Source organism: Borostomias antarcticus (genome assembly GCF_949987555.1).
Source record: "Borostomias antarcticus genome assembly, chromosome: 3".
In the NCBI taxonomy this organism is placed as follows: Eukaryota; Metazoa; Chordata; class Actinopteri; order Stomiiformes; family Stomiidae; genus Borostomias; species Borostomias antarcticus.
Genome location: NC_140236.1, coordinates 1,282,713 through 1,301,156, shown reverse-complemented (window position 1 = coordinate 1,301,156; position 18,444 = coordinate 1,282,713). Strand labels below are relative to the sequence as shown.

The 18,444-nt window shown below is 46.0% G+C and overlaps 1 protein-coding gene across 1 annotated transcript in view; it reads left to right on the top strand.

Moving 5' to 3' along the window:
• Positions 1–971: 971 nt before the first annotated feature.
• stat6 (signal transducer and activator of transcription 6, interleukin-4 induced) overlaps positions 972–18,444 on the top strand; it is a 29,082-nt gene continuing 11,609 nt past the window's right edge. Inside the window, exons 1-11 of the mRNA XM_084462130.1 lie at positions 972–1,237; positions 5,232–5,377; positions 8,136–8,280; positions 8,542–8,625; positions 9,391–9,592; positions 13,243–13,349; positions 14,186–14,334; positions 15,435–15,551; positions 15,775–15,951; positions 17,366–17,453; positions 17,870–17,992. Of these exons, the coding sequence (XP_084318256.1) occupies positions 5,244–5,377; positions 8,136–8,280; positions 8,542–8,625; positions 9,391–9,592; positions 13,243–13,349; positions 14,186–14,334; positions 15,435–15,551; positions 15,775–15,951; positions 17,366–17,453; positions 17,870–17,992 (1,326 nt within the window). The 5' untranslated portion in view covers positions 972–1,237; positions 5,232–5,243. The remainder of the gene's footprint in view (positions 1,238–5,231; positions 5,378–8,135; positions 8,281–8,541; positions 8,626–9,390; positions 9,593–13,242; positions 13,350–14,185; positions 14,335–15,434; positions 15,552–15,774; positions 15,952–17,365; positions 17,454–17,869; positions 17,993–18,444) is intronic.

Sequence of the window (18,444 nt, the reverse complement as noted above, 5' to 3'; positions counted from 1 at the left end):
TTGCACAGTAACATTAATAGTTTGTAATAGTTTAATGTTTATTTTAGGATGTATGTCTTAATTTGCTTAATTATTTAAATGATTTAGCACGTTTAGACATAAATCCTAAAAGAGAAACATCAAACTATCACAAACCTTACTATAAAACAAACCTTACTATAAACACCATGTATGCTAAATTAATTTCAAAAAAGAAAAAAGAAGAAAAAGAAGAAGAAAAAAAAAAGTTATGTTGAATTTCCTCTTTTCACGCTTTTGGTTTGACCACCTCTCACGTGTCACGTGAAAGTGCAGCACAACCGCAGATATTTGATCGAGCAAGTATGAGACGCCTGGAGGGGGAAGCCTCTAGGAACCAGCACACATCCAGGGACCCGACAGGTGTGAGATCAGGTGTGAGATCAGGTGTGAGACCAGGTGTGAGATCAGGTGTGAGACCAGGTGTGAGACCAGGTGTTCCCTCGAGAGAAAGTGGATCCTACTTTTACGCGCTGCGTCTGGAGACGCGCTGGCCGCTCTGCTTGGTTTGGGAACGTCTCCGGTCTGAGGTTCATGACGCTGCGTGCGCAGACGGCGCCCTTTCTATGGACGGACAGAAACCTTGATGTTTAGACCGAAACCTTGATGTTTAGACTACTGGAAGTCTGGTTACACACCTTCTGAGAAATGAGTCAACATTTTCCCCTTCTACCACTATCGCGCTTAGAGGCTGTATCAGAGAACATGTATTATAACAACTTCTACTTCCCTGTTGGCATTTAACCCTTTACGCATCTGTTCATTTCGCTTTACCAAACACAATTTCGCTTTTAATTGCCAAAACACTTGCAGAATCGTGTTCATTATCAGCACAGTTATGCTATGTTTTAAATAGCTGTGTGTTTGACGCCTAGCTGTAGTCTAACTCAATACCAGAACCCGTTTCTATCCACTAGTCCAGAATGAGGATCTTCCTGCAGACTCGCTCCTCCTCATGTGTCGACTTGAACTTGAGCGCAGGAAATGTTCTCTGAAGCGCAGGAGCTCATATGAGCGAGATCACCCGCAATGGGGAAGTAGAAACAGTTCTTCTTGTGTTAACTTTGCTCTACGCTGTCTTAAGAAATACCCAACGGCTTTAACACACTTTTTTCCCCAAGTAAGCCAGCGAGGTGCGTCTTTTACAGGCGGTGGACGGAAGGATATAACCCAGATGAACTTTTAAATGTATTGATCTGAGCGTTGTTTTTGGCGCACGGTAAGATAACGACGTACGGGAGCCTGTAGGTCAATTGGAAACTGGGCCTAGAGCCTGAGCTCTGTTTTGCGATATTTATTCAATTATCCTAAATATTCCATCTTGTTCTAGTCTTTTGACAGCGTTGGTGTTGTAATTGCTTAGTTTCATCGAGAGTCTCTGTCAAATTCATTGTATTACCCAAGTTCGTCAATTTATCTGACAATTTTGTAACCCATATTGCTGAAGTGATAGTGAATAGCCTAGCTAACTGTAAATATAGGCTTTATATATATAGGCTATATTAAATATAGGCTTACACCACTCACTATAAAACTCAATCAGTAAGCACCATTTCTTTATTTTTGTACCCTACAGTATGTCTACTTGTCAGTGTAGTTGTTTGGTTGTGTTGTTGTGAGTGTTTATTCACATGTCTGCTAGGCCCCACCTATGCTGCGTGAGTGAGGTAGGCCTACAGTAGGACTGCGGTCCAGCAGGAGGACTGCTTGACTTGGACTTGAGAGGAGATTACTCATGTGCACTCCTTAAAATCATTACTTTTTCCTTAAGTAACCTGTTTAACCCTTCTTGTGTATACAAATAACCTAGTAGCCTACATTACAATGACCTACAAGTTGGTTTGCAAAAATGTCACTATGAAGCTTCAAATATGTTCTGAGACAAATCCCCGTGCATGTGAATGCCATGCCTTGTTATATCTAGACCAGTTTATCCGGTTCTAATGTTGTGTAATCGAGTTGAATTGGTTGAACTCTCTCAGTAACCCGTTTGAATCAGCAGCTTTGTGGTGCGTAGACGACAAAACGGATGCTTCTGTAGGAGGTCACATAAGTCAGGGGGTCAGAGATTGAACCCAGGGATCAAGTGAGGGTGGAAGCAATACTGACAACGAGCGATGCATTGGAACCTGTGACAATGGTGCCGTGACCCGGTTAAAACTCACTCCTTTGTATTAATAGGCCATCAGCTCGCAAGCTTTTTGGTGGGGTACTGTAGCTGGTTAAAGTGGGGTTCTTGCCAGATGGTCACATGCAAGTGAGATGACCTGGGTTCGAATCCCGCCCAGGCCAGAGAGTAATGTAAGGTAGTTAGTGAGAGCCCAGTGTTACAGCATCACTAAACAGACCTTCTGTTTTCTCTTCATTGAATGTCGAGTCACAATAATGCTCTATAGTGGTTTCAGTAATTCCTTATGAAAACAGTTTTATGTTTGAATAATTCTGGACATTATGTGTACAGTAGGTCTGTGCAATAAAATCGATACAGCAATAGCCTACATAGAGATATTTTTTTCAGAGATAGGCCTACTGTATGGATTTTCCGTTGGTCAATATTGACACAGTAAAACAAAACAAGGATGAGGAAAATACACAGAACAAGACAGGGAATATATATAGACTGAACATGAAGACTATGTCATAGATACATTATTCATGTTTTAAATGGATTTAAAATGTCCTCACATGCCCTCTGCCCTCAGGATCACCTCAGCGAGTGGGGGATGGACTTGTATTTTCAGCCGTGTTTTAAAATGTAAAAGTTTGGATACTTGATTCTGATTGGCTAGCAGCCATTGTGACATAACAATTAGTATTAATGCGCCGTCAATCTCATTGACGAGTCTATTGATAAGATCAAGGGATACTATGCGTTGCGTAGCAACCATTCGCAGCACGTATTTACCTACTGTAGGTATCCCATTACAAAAACACACTCATCAGTCCGACTCCAACACTTCCACACCCCTACGAACGAGCATAAAGGAGTGCTCTGGAGAACTGTTTTAATAACTGCACCAGAGCTGGAAATGTTCCAATAAACGTGAACCACCCGAATTAGGCCTATATAAATATGTATTGCAATGCATCACAATATGTACTGTATTGTGTGGTAATGTATTGTGATACAGTACTTACTGTATGGTGACCCATGTGTCGTGATGCGTATCGTATCGTGAGGTTCATGCCAGCCCTAGTGTACCCAGCCCTAGTGTACAGCAGCCCTAGTGTACAGCAGCCCTAGTGTACCCAGCCCTAGTGCACCCAGCCCTAGTGTACAGCAGCCCTAGTGCACCCAGCCCTAGTGTACCCAGCCCTAGTGTACCCAGCCCTAGTGTACCCAGCCCTAGTGTACCCAGCCCTAGTGTACAGCAGCCCTAGTGTACCCAGCCCTAGTGTACCCAGCCCTAGTGTACCCAGCCCTAGTGTACACCAGCCCTAGTGTACCCAGCCCTAGTGTACCCAGCCCTAGTGTACAGCAGCCCTAGTGTACCCAGCCCTAGTGTACCCAGCCCTAGTGTACAGCAGCCAGAGAGTCAAGACGCTCAAACATGTTCAAGCTGGTGAAGTGTATGGTGTAGGATGTTACTAGGTAGGTAGGTAGGTAGGTTGGTAGATAGGTCGGTAGGTAGGTACAGTACTGTAGGTAGGTAGGTAGGTAGGTAGGTAGGTAGGTAGGTAGGTAGGTAGGTAGGTAGGTGGGTAGGTAGGTAGGTAGGTAGGTAGGTGGGTAGGTAGGTAGGTAGGTAGGTAGGTAGGTAGGTGCTTTATTAATCCCTGGGGGGAAATTGAACTATGGTCAAGGTCTTATCAATACATGTGCTTAGAAACGTGTCAGCATTTCCTCAAATGTCCCAGTGTTCAGTTGAGAAACGGCAGGTGACAGCAGTATTGGTCGTATAGGGGCAGGTTACAGCAGTATTGGTCGTATAGGGGCAGGTTACAGCAGTATAGGGGCAGGTTACAGCAGTATAGGGGCAGGTTACAGCAGTATAGGGGCAGGTTACAGCAGTATAGGGGCAGGTTACAACAGTATCGGTTGTGTTTTTCACATTGAATTCCTCTCTGGATTTCACAACAAAGTTATTGTTTGAACTCCTATTATTTCAGTTGTCAGCGTTAAACTGTCAGGCTTCAGGGATCATCTACAGCGTTCTCTATCCGCTACTCGTGTGTTAGACTGGTATGACTGTGACTGGCATCTCTCAGAAGCATAGAGACGCCCTGCTTAATCAGTGTCTCTGCCTTGGTTATATCAATCTAGAGTCGCAGTCAGTCTGAAACGGGAAGCCCGGCCACCACTGCCAGGAACAGGAAGTAGTAGAAGTGTTGCAGAAGCATCGGAGTGGACCTTCTCTTTCTCAGACACATGAGTGTTCACTGTGCTCTGGAAACACCTCCTACAGTCCAACAAACAACCACAGCACTCAATCACCTCAAATGTTATTCAGTAGACGGATTTATAGATGAGAGTTGTGGTAATAAATTTAGCTTTGTGCAAAAGCAATGCAGAATAATTTCCGGGTAGTTGTGAAGACACACGTCTTCGTCAGCAGGGGTTAAACTCACGTCTCAATATGAATAACGCTCTCCCGTGTCATCAAACTGCTTCCTGGGGGAGTAACTGACTAAAGATGCATTAATAGGAGTTGGTCCAAGATTGAACATTGCGTGGGGCGAAAGAATGTGGAAATAAATACCGACCAAGGGAACTGTTAGGCTTATTATTTTCCTTCTGCATCCAGTATGTAAAACATCTGTCTCAGTCTCTGAATTAATTACTTTTTTAATTTTACTTTTTTAAATTTACTAATTACATTTTTATTTAAAAAAAAAAATCTTACTTTTTCACCCTACCCCCCCATAACCATTTTGCGTCTCTGATTTGTTTTTGCGTTTACTACATTTTGCAGTTACATTTTAAGAGTGGTTTTGCTGTTGGCATGATGCCATTACTTTGGGGTTGACCGATGGACCGATGTGTTGCCAAGGCTTTGTATGTAAACATCTAGGACTGAATGCGCTCTGGTGATTTAGTTTCCATGGTGATGAATTTACTGTACAGGAAGTCCCCCTTGGAGGTCACTTTCACATACTGTGATATTTTCTAAGAATAACATCTCGATGTCAGGATATCCTGTTCAACTTAGATTTAGTTTTGTTTAAATCAGTACAGTATGTTGATGTCTGTGTTGTCCTTCTGGCTCTTGAAGCTCTGCTTGACCATGGCGCAGTGGACACAGATGAAACAGCTGATTCCTTATGTGGCGACCCAGACGCTCAACGAGCTCTACCCCCCAAACTCCTTCCCCATGGACGTCAGGTGCTACCTGGCCGTGTGGATTGAGGAGCAGAGATGGTATGACACACGCACACACACACACACACACACACACACACACAAACACACACACACACACATACACACGCACACACACACACACGCACACACACACGCACACACACACACACACACACACACACACACATACACACACACACACGCACACACACACACACACACAAACACACACACACACGCACACACTGCCGGAAACCGAAATGTGCATCCACCCAGACCCACACACCCATGCATACTTCCCGAATGAAGTGAATTGAAACTGAAATGATACAGCCCTGGTAGACACAAAACCATTATGTATGTCCACATAGAGAACATTACAGGGACACAAATACTAAAGGTACAGTCAGTATACAAACACAATTCACGGACCAGTGGCATAACTTTCTTTTCCACACATCTTTCAAGGGTACGAGTAGCAGCGTCTCCTCCATATACAGCATGGCGTCTGCCTGTGACCGCAGAGACAGAGCAGGACTTAGCGAGGCGTTTATCCCTCTTTTTTGGCACGCCCAGGTGTTGGAACGCTCTTACGACCAACCTGTGTGTTTGTCCTAGACTGGGAAATATGAAGACAAGTAGTCTGCATCTGTCCCCTAGCTCTGAGATGGTTCAGGAGAGGTCGGTACTTAACGACCTCGGTCATGAAGACTCCCTCTAGGCTGGGGTCAAATGTTCAGAATACCTCCAGAACAAATACTTCAACAACAACAACATCTGGAGTGTTAGCAGACAGATGTGTCAGAGTGTCTGGGTTACTGCAGAGATGGAACATGGTGGGATTGACACAGGAATGTGTGTCCATTCTCACTGAGGTTGTTACATTAGACATGTCCTTTACTATCAAGTCATGACGTGCTACTGTAAGAACGTTCTCTGGACGTGTCGGATCTTGTGTCAGAACGCTGGACATTCCGTCCACTCCTCCTCTCGTACAAAACGGCAGCTTTTGTGTTCTTGACCTCTGAACCCGACCATTCCAGAAATAAATGTGTGCTGGTGAGCATGTTCTTAATTACGCTCTCCTCTAGAGGATGATGTCGTCTGCATAGCCCTGTAGAGGGGGGGGGGGGGGGGGGGGGTCACACAGGGGGGCTCGCTGACTCATCCACTTTAACCATTGGTTGATGGCAATTATAAAATGAACCGCACTCCATGGGCTCTAGGGCTGGGTATCGATTCGATTCCGATTCACAAGGTTCAGAATCGATTATCACGATTCGATTCAATATCGATTAGGTGAGTGTTACTAAAACCTGTTTTGTTTTTTTTAGCTGTAACCTTAATTACATGACTGCCAAGTTATGCAACACATCAGTACTAGGGCTGGGTATCGATACTGATTTCCAAAAATGAATGAATGAATGAATCATTGAATGAATGAATGAACTATTCATTCCTTCATTTATTCATTAATTCATTAAATAAAAGATCGATTTTGGAATTCATGAATTCAGAATCGATGAATCGATTTTTTAAACCCAGCCCATTGGACAACTGGTTTTACTGCCTATCTGATGAGGTTGGGTGAGTGAGCTGTTCTCCACAGAGTACTGGAATAGAGGAGCCTCTCTATAAATCTTCCACTATGTCACTGAATATTTGGATTAGCTGAATTTCCTCCAGTGATCCAATCCTAACATTGTGACTGAGTGTCTCAAATGCATCTCTAAAGTCAAGGAAGACAGAACACAGTCTACAGGGACTCGTGCTTAAAGTCATCTGTCCCTGTTTTAAGGCAGAAGACACGTTCGTTCACGCCCTGCGTATTGATGGATGCTTCTGCTCGGTGGACAGAATGTCAGCATCCATCAGCCAAGGGGGGACTCTGGCCAGTGGGCACTTGAGGAATACCTCATAGATGGTAGGAGGGAGGGATATCTCTCCATGTTGTTAGAATACGGTGGACTAATGCTGCTTGTGGCTGGTACTCTGTGTCAGTCCAGATCGTTGTTAGGGTGTGACGTGGCTGTGTGGTTCTCAGGGTGGTCTGCGGGCGACAGTAGACGGGCGTTCCAGATCGTTGTTAGGGTGTGACGTGGCTGCGTGGTTCTCAGGGTGTCGTATGTCCCCCATCTTAGGGGGCGTGATGTCGGGGAGGAATGTTGGCTCGAGTGGCGGTCGGTCCACGTGCCAAGGCAGAAGTGGGAGACTGTCACCAAGCCTGGAAGCCATCTCCTGTCATCTACTGTCATCATACGGGGCTGCAGGGTCCCTTAGGCAGGGAACTTCTTCAAGACTCTCACTACATATTTCACAACTTGTAATTAGATAGGTTTACCGCCAAAGACATATGACTGAACGGGCCTGCCGGGCCCAGGCCCAGGGGCCCAAGAGCTCAGGGGCCCTTTGCATTTCTTGTCACATAGTCAAAAGGCTGTCGACCCTCCAGACACACACACACACACACACGGTTTTCTCAGGCAATGATATAGTAATGCTCCCCTCCCTCCTCTCCCCTCTCTTTCTCCACCACGGTTGTGTGTTCATGTCTGTCTGTTTGTCTGTCTGTCTGTCTGTATGTCTGTCTGTCTGTATGTCTCTGTCTGTCTGTCTGTGTCTGTCTGTCTGTCTGTCTGTCTGTCTGTCTGTCTGTCTGTCTGTCTGTCTGTCTGTCTGTCTGTCTTTCTATCTGTCTGTCTGTCTGCCTGCCTGTCTGTCTGTCTGTCTGTCTGTCTGTCTGTCTGTCTGTGCGTCTGTCTGTCTGTCTGTCTGTCTGTGCGTGTGCGTGGTCTGTGATGGTCCATGTGGTCAGGGAGGATTTCGACATGGAGAACGTGGGCCAGGAGTCCCAAGCCTTGACCCTGCTGGACACCATCATCTCCTACCTCCAGAGTCACGCCCAGCAGAACCAGAATGTAGTGGAGAGGATGAGGCTGCAGCACATCAGCAGAAACATGGTACATTCCTTTATCCCCGCAGAAACATGGTACATTCCTTTACCCCGGCAGAAACATGGTACATTCCTTTATCCCTGCAGAAACATGGTACATTCCTTTAACCCTGCAGAAACATGGTACATTCCTTTATCCCTGCAGAAACATGGTACATTCCTTTCCCCTGCAGAGACATGGTACATTCCTTTATCCCTGCAGAAACATGGTACATTCAAGGAACGTGTGTACTCGTGGGGGATTATGGGATGTCTTCCTGTGTTTCAGAACGTGTTCCGCCCCCAGCCCGTCCAGCTCATGGTGACCGTCAGGGACTCCCTGAGGAAGGAGAGGATTCTGCTCAACCAGGCAGTAAGTGTGGAGCACAGTCTGGGTCACAACACAGCACAGCACAATACAACACAACACAACACAACACAATACAACACAACACAATACAACACAACACAGCACAGCACAATACAACACAGCACAGCACAACACAGCACAGCACAGCACAGCACAATACAACACAACACAACACAGCACAGCACAGCACAATACAACACAACACAACACAACACAATACAACACAACACAGCACAGCACAGCACAGCACAGCACAGCACAGCACAATACAACACAGCACAATACAACACAACACAACACAACACAATACAACACAATACAACACAATACAACACAACACAGCACAGCACAGCACAGCACAGCACAATACAACACAGCACAACACAACACAACACAACACAGCACAATACAACACAATACAGCACAACACAGCACAGCACAATACAACACAACACAGCACAATACAACACAACACAACACAACACAACACAACACAGTACAACACAACACAACACAATACAACACAACACAACACAGTACAGTATAGCACAACACAACGCCTGCTGTAATCGTAGTTCTTAACACAACGCCTACTGTAATCGTAGTTCTTAACACAACGCCTACTGTAATCGTAGTTCTTAACACAACGCCTGCTGTAATCGTAGTTCTTAACACAACGCCTTCTGTAATCGTAGTTCTTAACACGACGCCTACTGTAATCGTAGTTATTAAAACAACGCCTGCTGTAATCGTAGTTCTTCCCCCCAGTCTTCCCAGGTACCCCCCCTCCCTCACTTCCCCCCCTCCCCGGTGCAGGAGCAGCTGGCCCACTCCCCCGGCCCCGCCCCCACCACCCGGGACGTGGACCACCTGGTGCTCAAGGTGCTGGAGATCCAGGACTGTCGACAGCAGATCCACCAGCTACAAGAGGAGCTCAACTGGCAGAGGCAGAACTATGAGTCCATACAGGGTGAGAGATGGTCTATGAGTCCATACAGGGGTAGAGATGGTCTATGAGTCCATACAGGGTGAGAGATGGTCTATGAGTCTATACAGGGTGAGATGGTCTATGAGTCTATACAGGGTGAGATGGTCTATGAGTCCATACAGGGTGAGAGATGGTCTATGAGTCCATACAGGGTGAGAGATGGTCTATGAGTCTATACAGGGTGAGAGATGGTCTATGAGTCCATACAGGGTGAGAGGTGGTCTATGAGTCCATACAGGGTGAGATGGTCTATGAGTCTATACAGGGTGAGATGGTCTATGAGTCTATACAGGGTGAGATGGTCTATGAGTCCATACAGGGTGAGAGATGGTCTATGAGTCTATACAGGGTGAGAGATGGTCTATGAGTCCATACAGGGTGAGAGATGGTCTATGAGTCTATACAGGGTGAGAGATGGTCTATGAGTCTATACAGGGTGAGATGGTCTATGAGTCCATACAGGGTGAGATGGTCTATGAGTCCATACAGGGTGAGATGGTCTATGAGTCCATACAGGGTGAGAGATGGTCTATGAGTCTATACAGGGTGAGAGGTGGTCTATGAGTCCATACAGGGTGAGGGCTGGTCTATGAGTCTATACAGGGTGAGAGGTGGTCTATGAGTCTATACAGGGTGAGAGCTGGTCTATGAGTCTATACAGGGTGAGAGATGGTCTATGAGTCCATACAGGGTGAGATGGTCTATGAGTCCATACAGGGTGAGAGATGGTCTATGAGTCCATACAGGGTGAGGGCTGGTCTATGAGTCTATACAGGGTGAGAGATGGTCTATGAGTCTATACAGGGGGAGAGATGGTCTATGAGTCCATACAGGGTGAGAGCTGGTCTATGAGTCCATACAGGGTGAGGGCTGGTCTATGAGTCCATACAGGGGGAGAGATGGTCTATGAGTCTATACAGGGTGAGAGATGGTCTATGAGTCTATACAGGGTGAGAGATGGTCTATGAGTCCATACAGGGTGAGAGATGGTCTATGAGTCTATACAGGGTGAGAGCTGGTCTATGAGTCTATACAGGGGGAGAGATGGTCTATGAGTCCATACAGGGTGAGGGCTGGTCTATGAGTCCATACAGGGGGAGAGCTGGTCTATGAGTCTATACAGGGTGAGAGGTGGTCTATGAGTCCATACAGGGAGAGATGGTCTATGAGTCCATACAGGGTGAGAGATGGTCTATGAGTCCATACAGGGTGAGGGCTGGTCTATGAGTCCATACAGGGGGAGAGATGGTCTATGAGTCCATACAGGGTGAGGGCTGGTCTATGAGTCCATACAGGGGGAGAGCTGGTCTATGAGTCTATACAGGGTGAGAGGTGGTCTATGAGTCCATACAGGGAGAGATGGTCTATGAGTCCATACAGGGGGAGAGATGGTCTATGAGTCCATACAGGGTGAGGGCTGGTCTATGAGTCTATACAGGGTGAGAGATGGTCTATGAGTCCATATATGGTGAGAGGTGGTCTATGAGTCGATGATGTGGTAGGATGATGTAGTAGGATGATGTAGTAGGATGATGTGGTAGGATGATGTGGTAGGATGATGTGGTAGGATGATGTAGTAGGATGATGTAGTAGGATGATGTAGTAGGATGATGTGATAGGATGATGTAGTAGGATGATGTAGTGGGAAGACAGTGGGACAGTGTCTGATCAGGATCACACATACATCATGCTACTACATCCTCCCACTACATCATCATACTACATCATCATACTACATCATCCCACTACATCATCCCACTACATCATCATCCCACCGATGACCTGCTGTTTTCCCTAGAGTATTCTGCCATCTATACATACTGTATTCACACTCTTTCCTGCTCTGATTAACACACTCAGGCCCAGACAGGTTGAGTGAGTTGGTGTTTCTTAGTTTGGGCATGTTTTCCTGTGGAGCCACTGTGAACCTGGGCTCACAGAGGTCTTAGCGCGTTGAAACATGTTGAATGAACGTTGAATGTTATAGAACAGGGTTCCTGGAAAACCTGGAAAACATGTGACCAATTACCAGTCATGGAAAACACATGGAAATTGAGAGAAAAAGTAAAATGGAAAATCGCGTGTTGTCCTGGAAAATTATTTCAACATTCTCCTATTTTCCTTTAGCTGAGAATGAGCTACTAGGCTATCAGAGCTACTAGGCTATCAGAGCTACTAGGCTATCAGAGCTACTAGGCTATCAGAGCTACGAGGCTATCAGAGCTACTAGGCTATCAGAGCTATAGGCTATCAGAGCTACTAGGCTATCAGAGCTACTAGGCTATCAGAGCTACTAGGCTATCAGAGCTACTAGGCTATCAGAGCTACGAGGCTATCAGAGCTACTAGGCTATCAGAGCTACTAGGCTATCAGAGCTACTAGGCTATCAGAGCTACTAGGCTATCAGAGCTACGAGGCTATCAGAGCTACTAGGCTATCAGAGCTACGAGGCTATCAGAGCTACTAGGCTATCAGAGCTACTAGGCTATCAGAGCTACTAGGCTATCAGAGCTACTAGGCTATCAGAGCTACGAGGCTATCAGAGCTACTAGGCTATCAGAGCTACTAGGCTATCAGAGCTACTAGGCTATCAGAGCTACGAGGCTATCAGAGCTACGAGGCTATCAGAGCTACTAGGCTATCAGAGCTACGAGGCTATCAGAGCTACTAGGCTATCAGAGCTACTAGGCTATCAGAGCTACTAGGCTATCAGAGCTACTAGGCTATCAGAGCTACTAGGCTATCAGAGCTACGAGGCTATCAGAGCTACTAGGCTATCAGAGCTACTAGGCTATCAGAGCTACTAGGCTATCAGAGCTACGAGGCTATCAGAGCTACTAGGCTATCAGAGCTACTAGGCTATCAGAGCTACGAGGCTATCAGAGCTACTAGGCTATCAGAGCTACTAGGCTATCAGAGCTACGAGGCTATCAGAGCTACGAGGCTATCAGAGCTACTAGGCGATCTATCAGAGCTACTAGGGGTTGGGGTAGAGGATGAGTGAGCCCGGGGTTGGGGTAGAGGATGAGTGAGGCCGGGGTTGGGGTAGAGGATGAGTGAGGCCAGGGTTGGGGTAGAGGATGTGTGAGGCCGGGGTTGGGGTAGAGGATGTGTGAGGCCGGGGTTGGGGTAGAGGATGTGTGAGGCCGGGGTTGGGGTAGAGGATGTGTGAGGCCGGGGTTGGGGTAGGGGATGTGGTTTTGGGTTCGACCACCGTAGGAATGGCAGGCCCGTAGGGGGAAGAATAAACTGCTATTTTAGCTTTTTGGGGCGTACATGAAGGATGTTCTGGAAAAGTCCTGGAAAAGGATCTCTAGGAAAGAGAGGGAACCCTGTAGAAAGGCTCATGATAACATAGACATTCTAACAATAGTGTCACATTTCTTGGTTTCACAAAACTAATATTTTACATTGCTGCTAGAGCTCCAATACTGATAAAAATAACACATTCTACTTCCTAAAACAACATTTTAGATACAGCTTCCAACTAGAATAGTCACCCAACTGTACTAAGTCTTATAGAGACAGCTTTTGTCCAGTAGAGTTTGTTCAGGTGAAAAGCGAGACACATCTGACTGTATTTGCGGTGTCCTGCAAACATGGATTCCATCTGTTTATAATTCCTTCCTCAGGGTCTCTGAACCAGAGCAACGGCCTGGACACAAGCCCTCACTCTGAGGTCAGCACGCACCAGAAGAACATCCAGCAGCTGGAGTACAAAGGGAAGGCCTTAGCCAAGGTACAGTAGGGTATACAGCCCTCACATGCATAAGCATATGAATAGAATTTGATTATACGTTTAAAAATGTATAATGTCCATCAGTGATGTACAGTAGACAGATTATTATAGTTTCTATATAACAGTTTGTCCGAGTTACTGTGTGATATTTTCAGGAGGTTATTCCTGCATTACAAAGGGCATGTGCATGTTGGGGTTTCTGTGCATGTGGTTATGTACTGTGTGTGTGTGTGTGTGTGTGTGTGTGTGTGTGTGTGTGTGTGTGTGTGTGTGTGTGTGTGCATTTTTTGTGTGTGTGTGTGTTTGTGTGTGTGCATGTGCGTGTGTGTGTGAGCGTGTGTGTGCATGTTTTGTGTGTGTGCATGTGTGTGTGTGTGTGCATGTGTGTGTGCGTGTGTGCGTGTGTGTGAGCGTTTGTGCATGTGTGTGCATGTTTTGTGTGTTTGTGTGCATGTGTGCATGTGTGCATGTGTGCGTGTGTGCATGTTTTGTGTGTGTGTGTATGCGTGCGTGTGCGCATGTGTGTGTGCGTGTGTGTATGTTTTGTGTGTGTGTGTGTGTGTGTGCACATGTGCATGTTTTGTGTGTGTGTGTGCTTGTGAGCATGTTTTGTGTGTGTGTGTGTGTGTGTGTGTGTGCATGTTTTGTGTGTGTGTATGTGTGTGTGTGTGTGTGTGTGTGTGTGTGTGTGTTTGTGTGTGCGTGCGTGTGTGCATGTTTTGTGTGTGTGTGTGTTTGTGTGTGCATGTTTTGTGTGTGTGTGTGTGTGCATGTTTTGTGTGTGTGTGTGTGTGCATGTTTTGTGTGTGTGTGTGTGTGTGTGTGTGTGAGAGCAGAACCGTGTCCAGCTGCTGCAGGAGGCGGTGTGCACTCTGGACCAGTGTCACACGCATCTCATCAGCAGGATCAAGGCGTGGAGGTGGGAGCAGCACCAGGCCACCATCGGACACCCCTTCCAGGACAACCTGGGTCCCCTGCAGACCTGGTGAGACACCCAGCCCCCCAAGGACCAGGGCTCTAGAAATACAACAAACCAGTATTATTATTATTATTATTATTATTAGTAGTATTAGTATTATTATTAATAATAATAATATTATTATTAATAATAATAACAATAAAAATGTTGTTAATATTATTATTATTACTGTTGTTGTTGATATCATTGTTATTATTATTATTGTTATTATTATTCTTACTACTACAGTACTATTATTATTATTATTATTATTTTTGTTATTATTATAATAGTTATTATTATTATTATTATTATTATTATTATTATAATATAGTAATTGATGTGACGTTGTACTTTATCTCTCTCCCAATGACTTGCATAACAGCAGCACATGCATGGTTAAGCAAATAACGTAATAAAGTGGCTCTGTTCATCCTCCAGCTTGTGTATTGGAGGTGTTTATGCAAACTGATTTCTCTGGGCGACGGTCAGCAGGTCCACATGTAAATAATGTTTATGTTTGAAGTTCTTTGATTTTGAAGTGTTGTTCTCTCTCTCTCTACTCTCCCTCTCTCTCTACTTCTCTCTCTCTCCCTCTCTCTCTCTCTCTACTCTCCCTCTCTCTCTACTTCTCTCTCTCTCCCTCTCTCTCTCTCTCTACTCTCCCTCTCTCTCTCTCTCTACTCTCCCTCTCTCTCTACTTCTCTCTCTCTCCCTCTCTCTCTCTCTCTACTCTCCCTCTCTCTCTACTTCTCTCTCTCTCTCCCTCTCTCCCTCTCTCTCAACCTCTCTCTCTCCCTTTCCCTCTCTCTCCATCTCTCTCACGCTCTCTCTCTCTCTACCTCTCCCTCTCTCCCTCTCTCTCAACCTCTCTCTCTCTCTCTCTACCTTTCCCTCTCTCTCCATCTCTCTCACCCTCTCCCTCTCTCTCCATCTCTCTCTCTCTCTCTACCTCTCTCTCCATCTCTCAACCTCTCCCTCTCTCTCCCTCTCTCTCTCTCCCTCTCTCTCTCTCTCTCTCCCTCTCTACCTCTCTCTCTCTCCCTCTCCCCCCCTCTCTCTCTCTCTCTCTCTCCCGCTCTCCCTCTCTCTCTCTCTTTGCCTTGATCGATTTGTTTCATTTTGAGGTGTGAACAACTGCTGGGTGTGAATGGGAAGTTGAGACAGGAAGTGGTGCTGGTGGGTGAGCCAATCCCTGAGCTGCAGGAGAGACTGGCGCGACTTCTGCAATCCCTGATCCAGAGGTGACGTGTCAGCGATAGAAGAACCGATCCTTCATCCTACACACACTGTTTTACCCGACGATATCCTTCTGCTTTCCTGCTGCCTAGATACCTGCTAAATAATATGACTGTGGAATGACTATTGGCCTAGTTCCTCACACCCACATCTAAACCTCAAACCCCTCTACAACAGTGTGTGTGTGTGTGTGTGTGTCTGACTCAGTCTATTTCCTGCCTGCCCCAGCTCTCTGATGGTGGATAAGCAGCCCCCCCAGGTCATCAAGACCCAGTCCAAGTTCTCCACGACGGTGCGCTACCTGCTGGGGGAGAAGGTGGCTCCAGGGAAGCCTGTGATGCTGAAGGCCCAGATCATCACCGAGAGCCAGGCCAGGAGTCTGGGCCAGCTGGGCAGCATGCCCAGGTCAGACACTCAATCAATCAATCAATCAACCAATCAATCAATCAATCAATCAATCAATCAATCAATCAATCAATCAATTAAAGCTTTATTTGTATATCACATTTCATACCCAGAGGCAACACAATGCGCTTTACAGAGAACAAGGGAGGTGGGCATACGACCCACCCCTACATATTCCAGAGGGAAGCAAAAAAAACAGTATCACCCAAGGGCCAGAAAAGTGAGCTGTAAAAATTCTTCCCTCAATCAATCAATCAATCAAAGCTTTATTCCCTGATCCCTGTGAACAAGACAATTGAGCAAGCTCCTGGAGTATGTTTGTCTACCGGCTAAGAACATTTATAGAGCAATACATTACATTAAATTACATTTTCAGAGCAAGAAGGGCTAAAAACATCATAGGAGAGACATGGCAAACACTGGTGTATGTCTGTGTGTGCGTGAGTGTGCCTGGGTCCAGGTAGAGGCAGGGGTTGGGGGTAGGGTGAGTGTGAGTGTGCCTGGGCCCAGATAGAGGCAGGGGTCGGGGGTAGGGTGAGTGTGAGTGTGCCTGGGCCCAGATAGAGGCAGGGGTCGGGGGTAGGGTGTGTGTGAGTGTGCCTGGGCCCAGATAGAGGCAGGGGTCGGGGGTAGGGTGTGTGTGAGTGTGCCTGGGTCCAGATAGAGGCAGGGGTCGGGGGTAGGACACGAGGATGCATAGAAGCTTGGAGTTGATGAGGAAGGCCTGCTTTCAATGGCTTTGAACTGTGTTGCTTTTGAGCTGCGGCCTAGATTTCTAAGGTTACTGGAATTATATTTTTAGTCCATTATATACTGTAGAAGACAATGCTGCCTTTGAAAATTGGGATTGTGTGCAAATACAATTCCTGTAACCTTAGATGTCTACGTCTCAAAGAGACTTGGATGTAGGGCAAACAGTTTAAACCATCTTCAATAAGGTGGATATTATGTCATTACAGTTACTAGCTTCAATAAGGTGGATATTATGTCATTACAGTTAATTAGTAAACAGTTACAAGTTAGTTAACAGTTATTAGTTAATACTGTTGGCAGGAATTGCAGTATAAACTCTTTGTTAGACATTAGGTGTAAGGAACCTCTTTATACTAATTTTAGACTTGCTTGGTCTGTCTTGTGTCATATTTGACCGACCTTTAACTTGTTTACAATACCTATCCGGTCACTAAGATTAATTTAATGTTTCTTAGCACGCACTGTAGTGACCATAGATACCAAACTAACAAGGTCAAAACAAGAGTCTCTCTGGCTCTCAAAGATGCTCTCAAAAAGAGACAAATAAGCATATTGCTTATCTCCTGTGCAAATTAGTTTATAGTTCAAGTCATTTCTCTGACCGCAGTGGAGAGTGTTGTTTTGAAATGTGTGTTTGAGGTATTTTTCCTTCCTTTGCCAGTGAGAACGTGGGGGAGCTCATCAACAACTCGGCCATTTTGGAACACAACACATCCAGCAAGAGCACATGCGCCACCTTCAGGAATATGGTAGGTACTGCAGCTATAAAACTGCACAAATTAGTTTAGATTAGATTCTACATTACAGTATGCCAAGGCAGATTTTTATTTTGCATAAATGTATGAGAACCAATATAAAATATTTTTGAAATCACAATTGTGGGTTTTGGAGGTGTGGCTTTACATTTACATTTTATCCAAAGCGACTAAGAATAAGTACATTTGCAAAGAGTCAGTGAACCGACCAATAGATCACACACATGGGCCGGGGGGGCGGGGCATGTGAGGGCGGGGCCTGTGGGGGCGGAGCCTGTGATACCAACCCAGGTTAGGGTAAAGGATACAGTGGGGAATCATTTTTAATAAATCTCTCATAATGTATTTCTCATGAACATGTACCAGTGAAGAGAAGGATGTAATGTGTTCTCTGTTTTCATACCTGTCAGTCCATCAGGAAGATCAAGAGAGCCGACAGGAAGGGCTCGGAGTCGGTGACCGAGGAGAAGTTTGCTCTCCTCTTCTCCACAGAGATCAGCATCACTGGCTGTGACACTCCCTACAGGATACAGGTACCACCTCCTCTCCTCCTACTCCTCCCTACAGGATACAGGTACCACCTCCTCTCCTCCTACTCCTCCTACTCCTCCCTACAGGATACAGGTACCACCTCCTCTCCTCCTACTCCTCCTACTCCTCCTACTCCTCCCTACAGGATACAGGTACCACCTCCTCTCCTCCTACTCCTCCTACTCCTCCTACTCCTCCTACTCCTCCCTACAGGATACAGGTACCACCTCCTCTCCTCCTACTCCTCCTACTCCTCCTACTCCTCCTACTCCTCCCTACAGGATACAGGTACCACCTCCTCTCCTCCTACTCCTCCTACTCCTCCCTACAGGATACAGGTACCACCTCCTCTCCTCCTACTCCTTCTACTCCTCCTCTCCTCCTACTCCTACTCCTCCTACTCCTCCTACTCCTCCTACTCCTCCTACTCCTCCTACTCCTCCCTACAGAATAC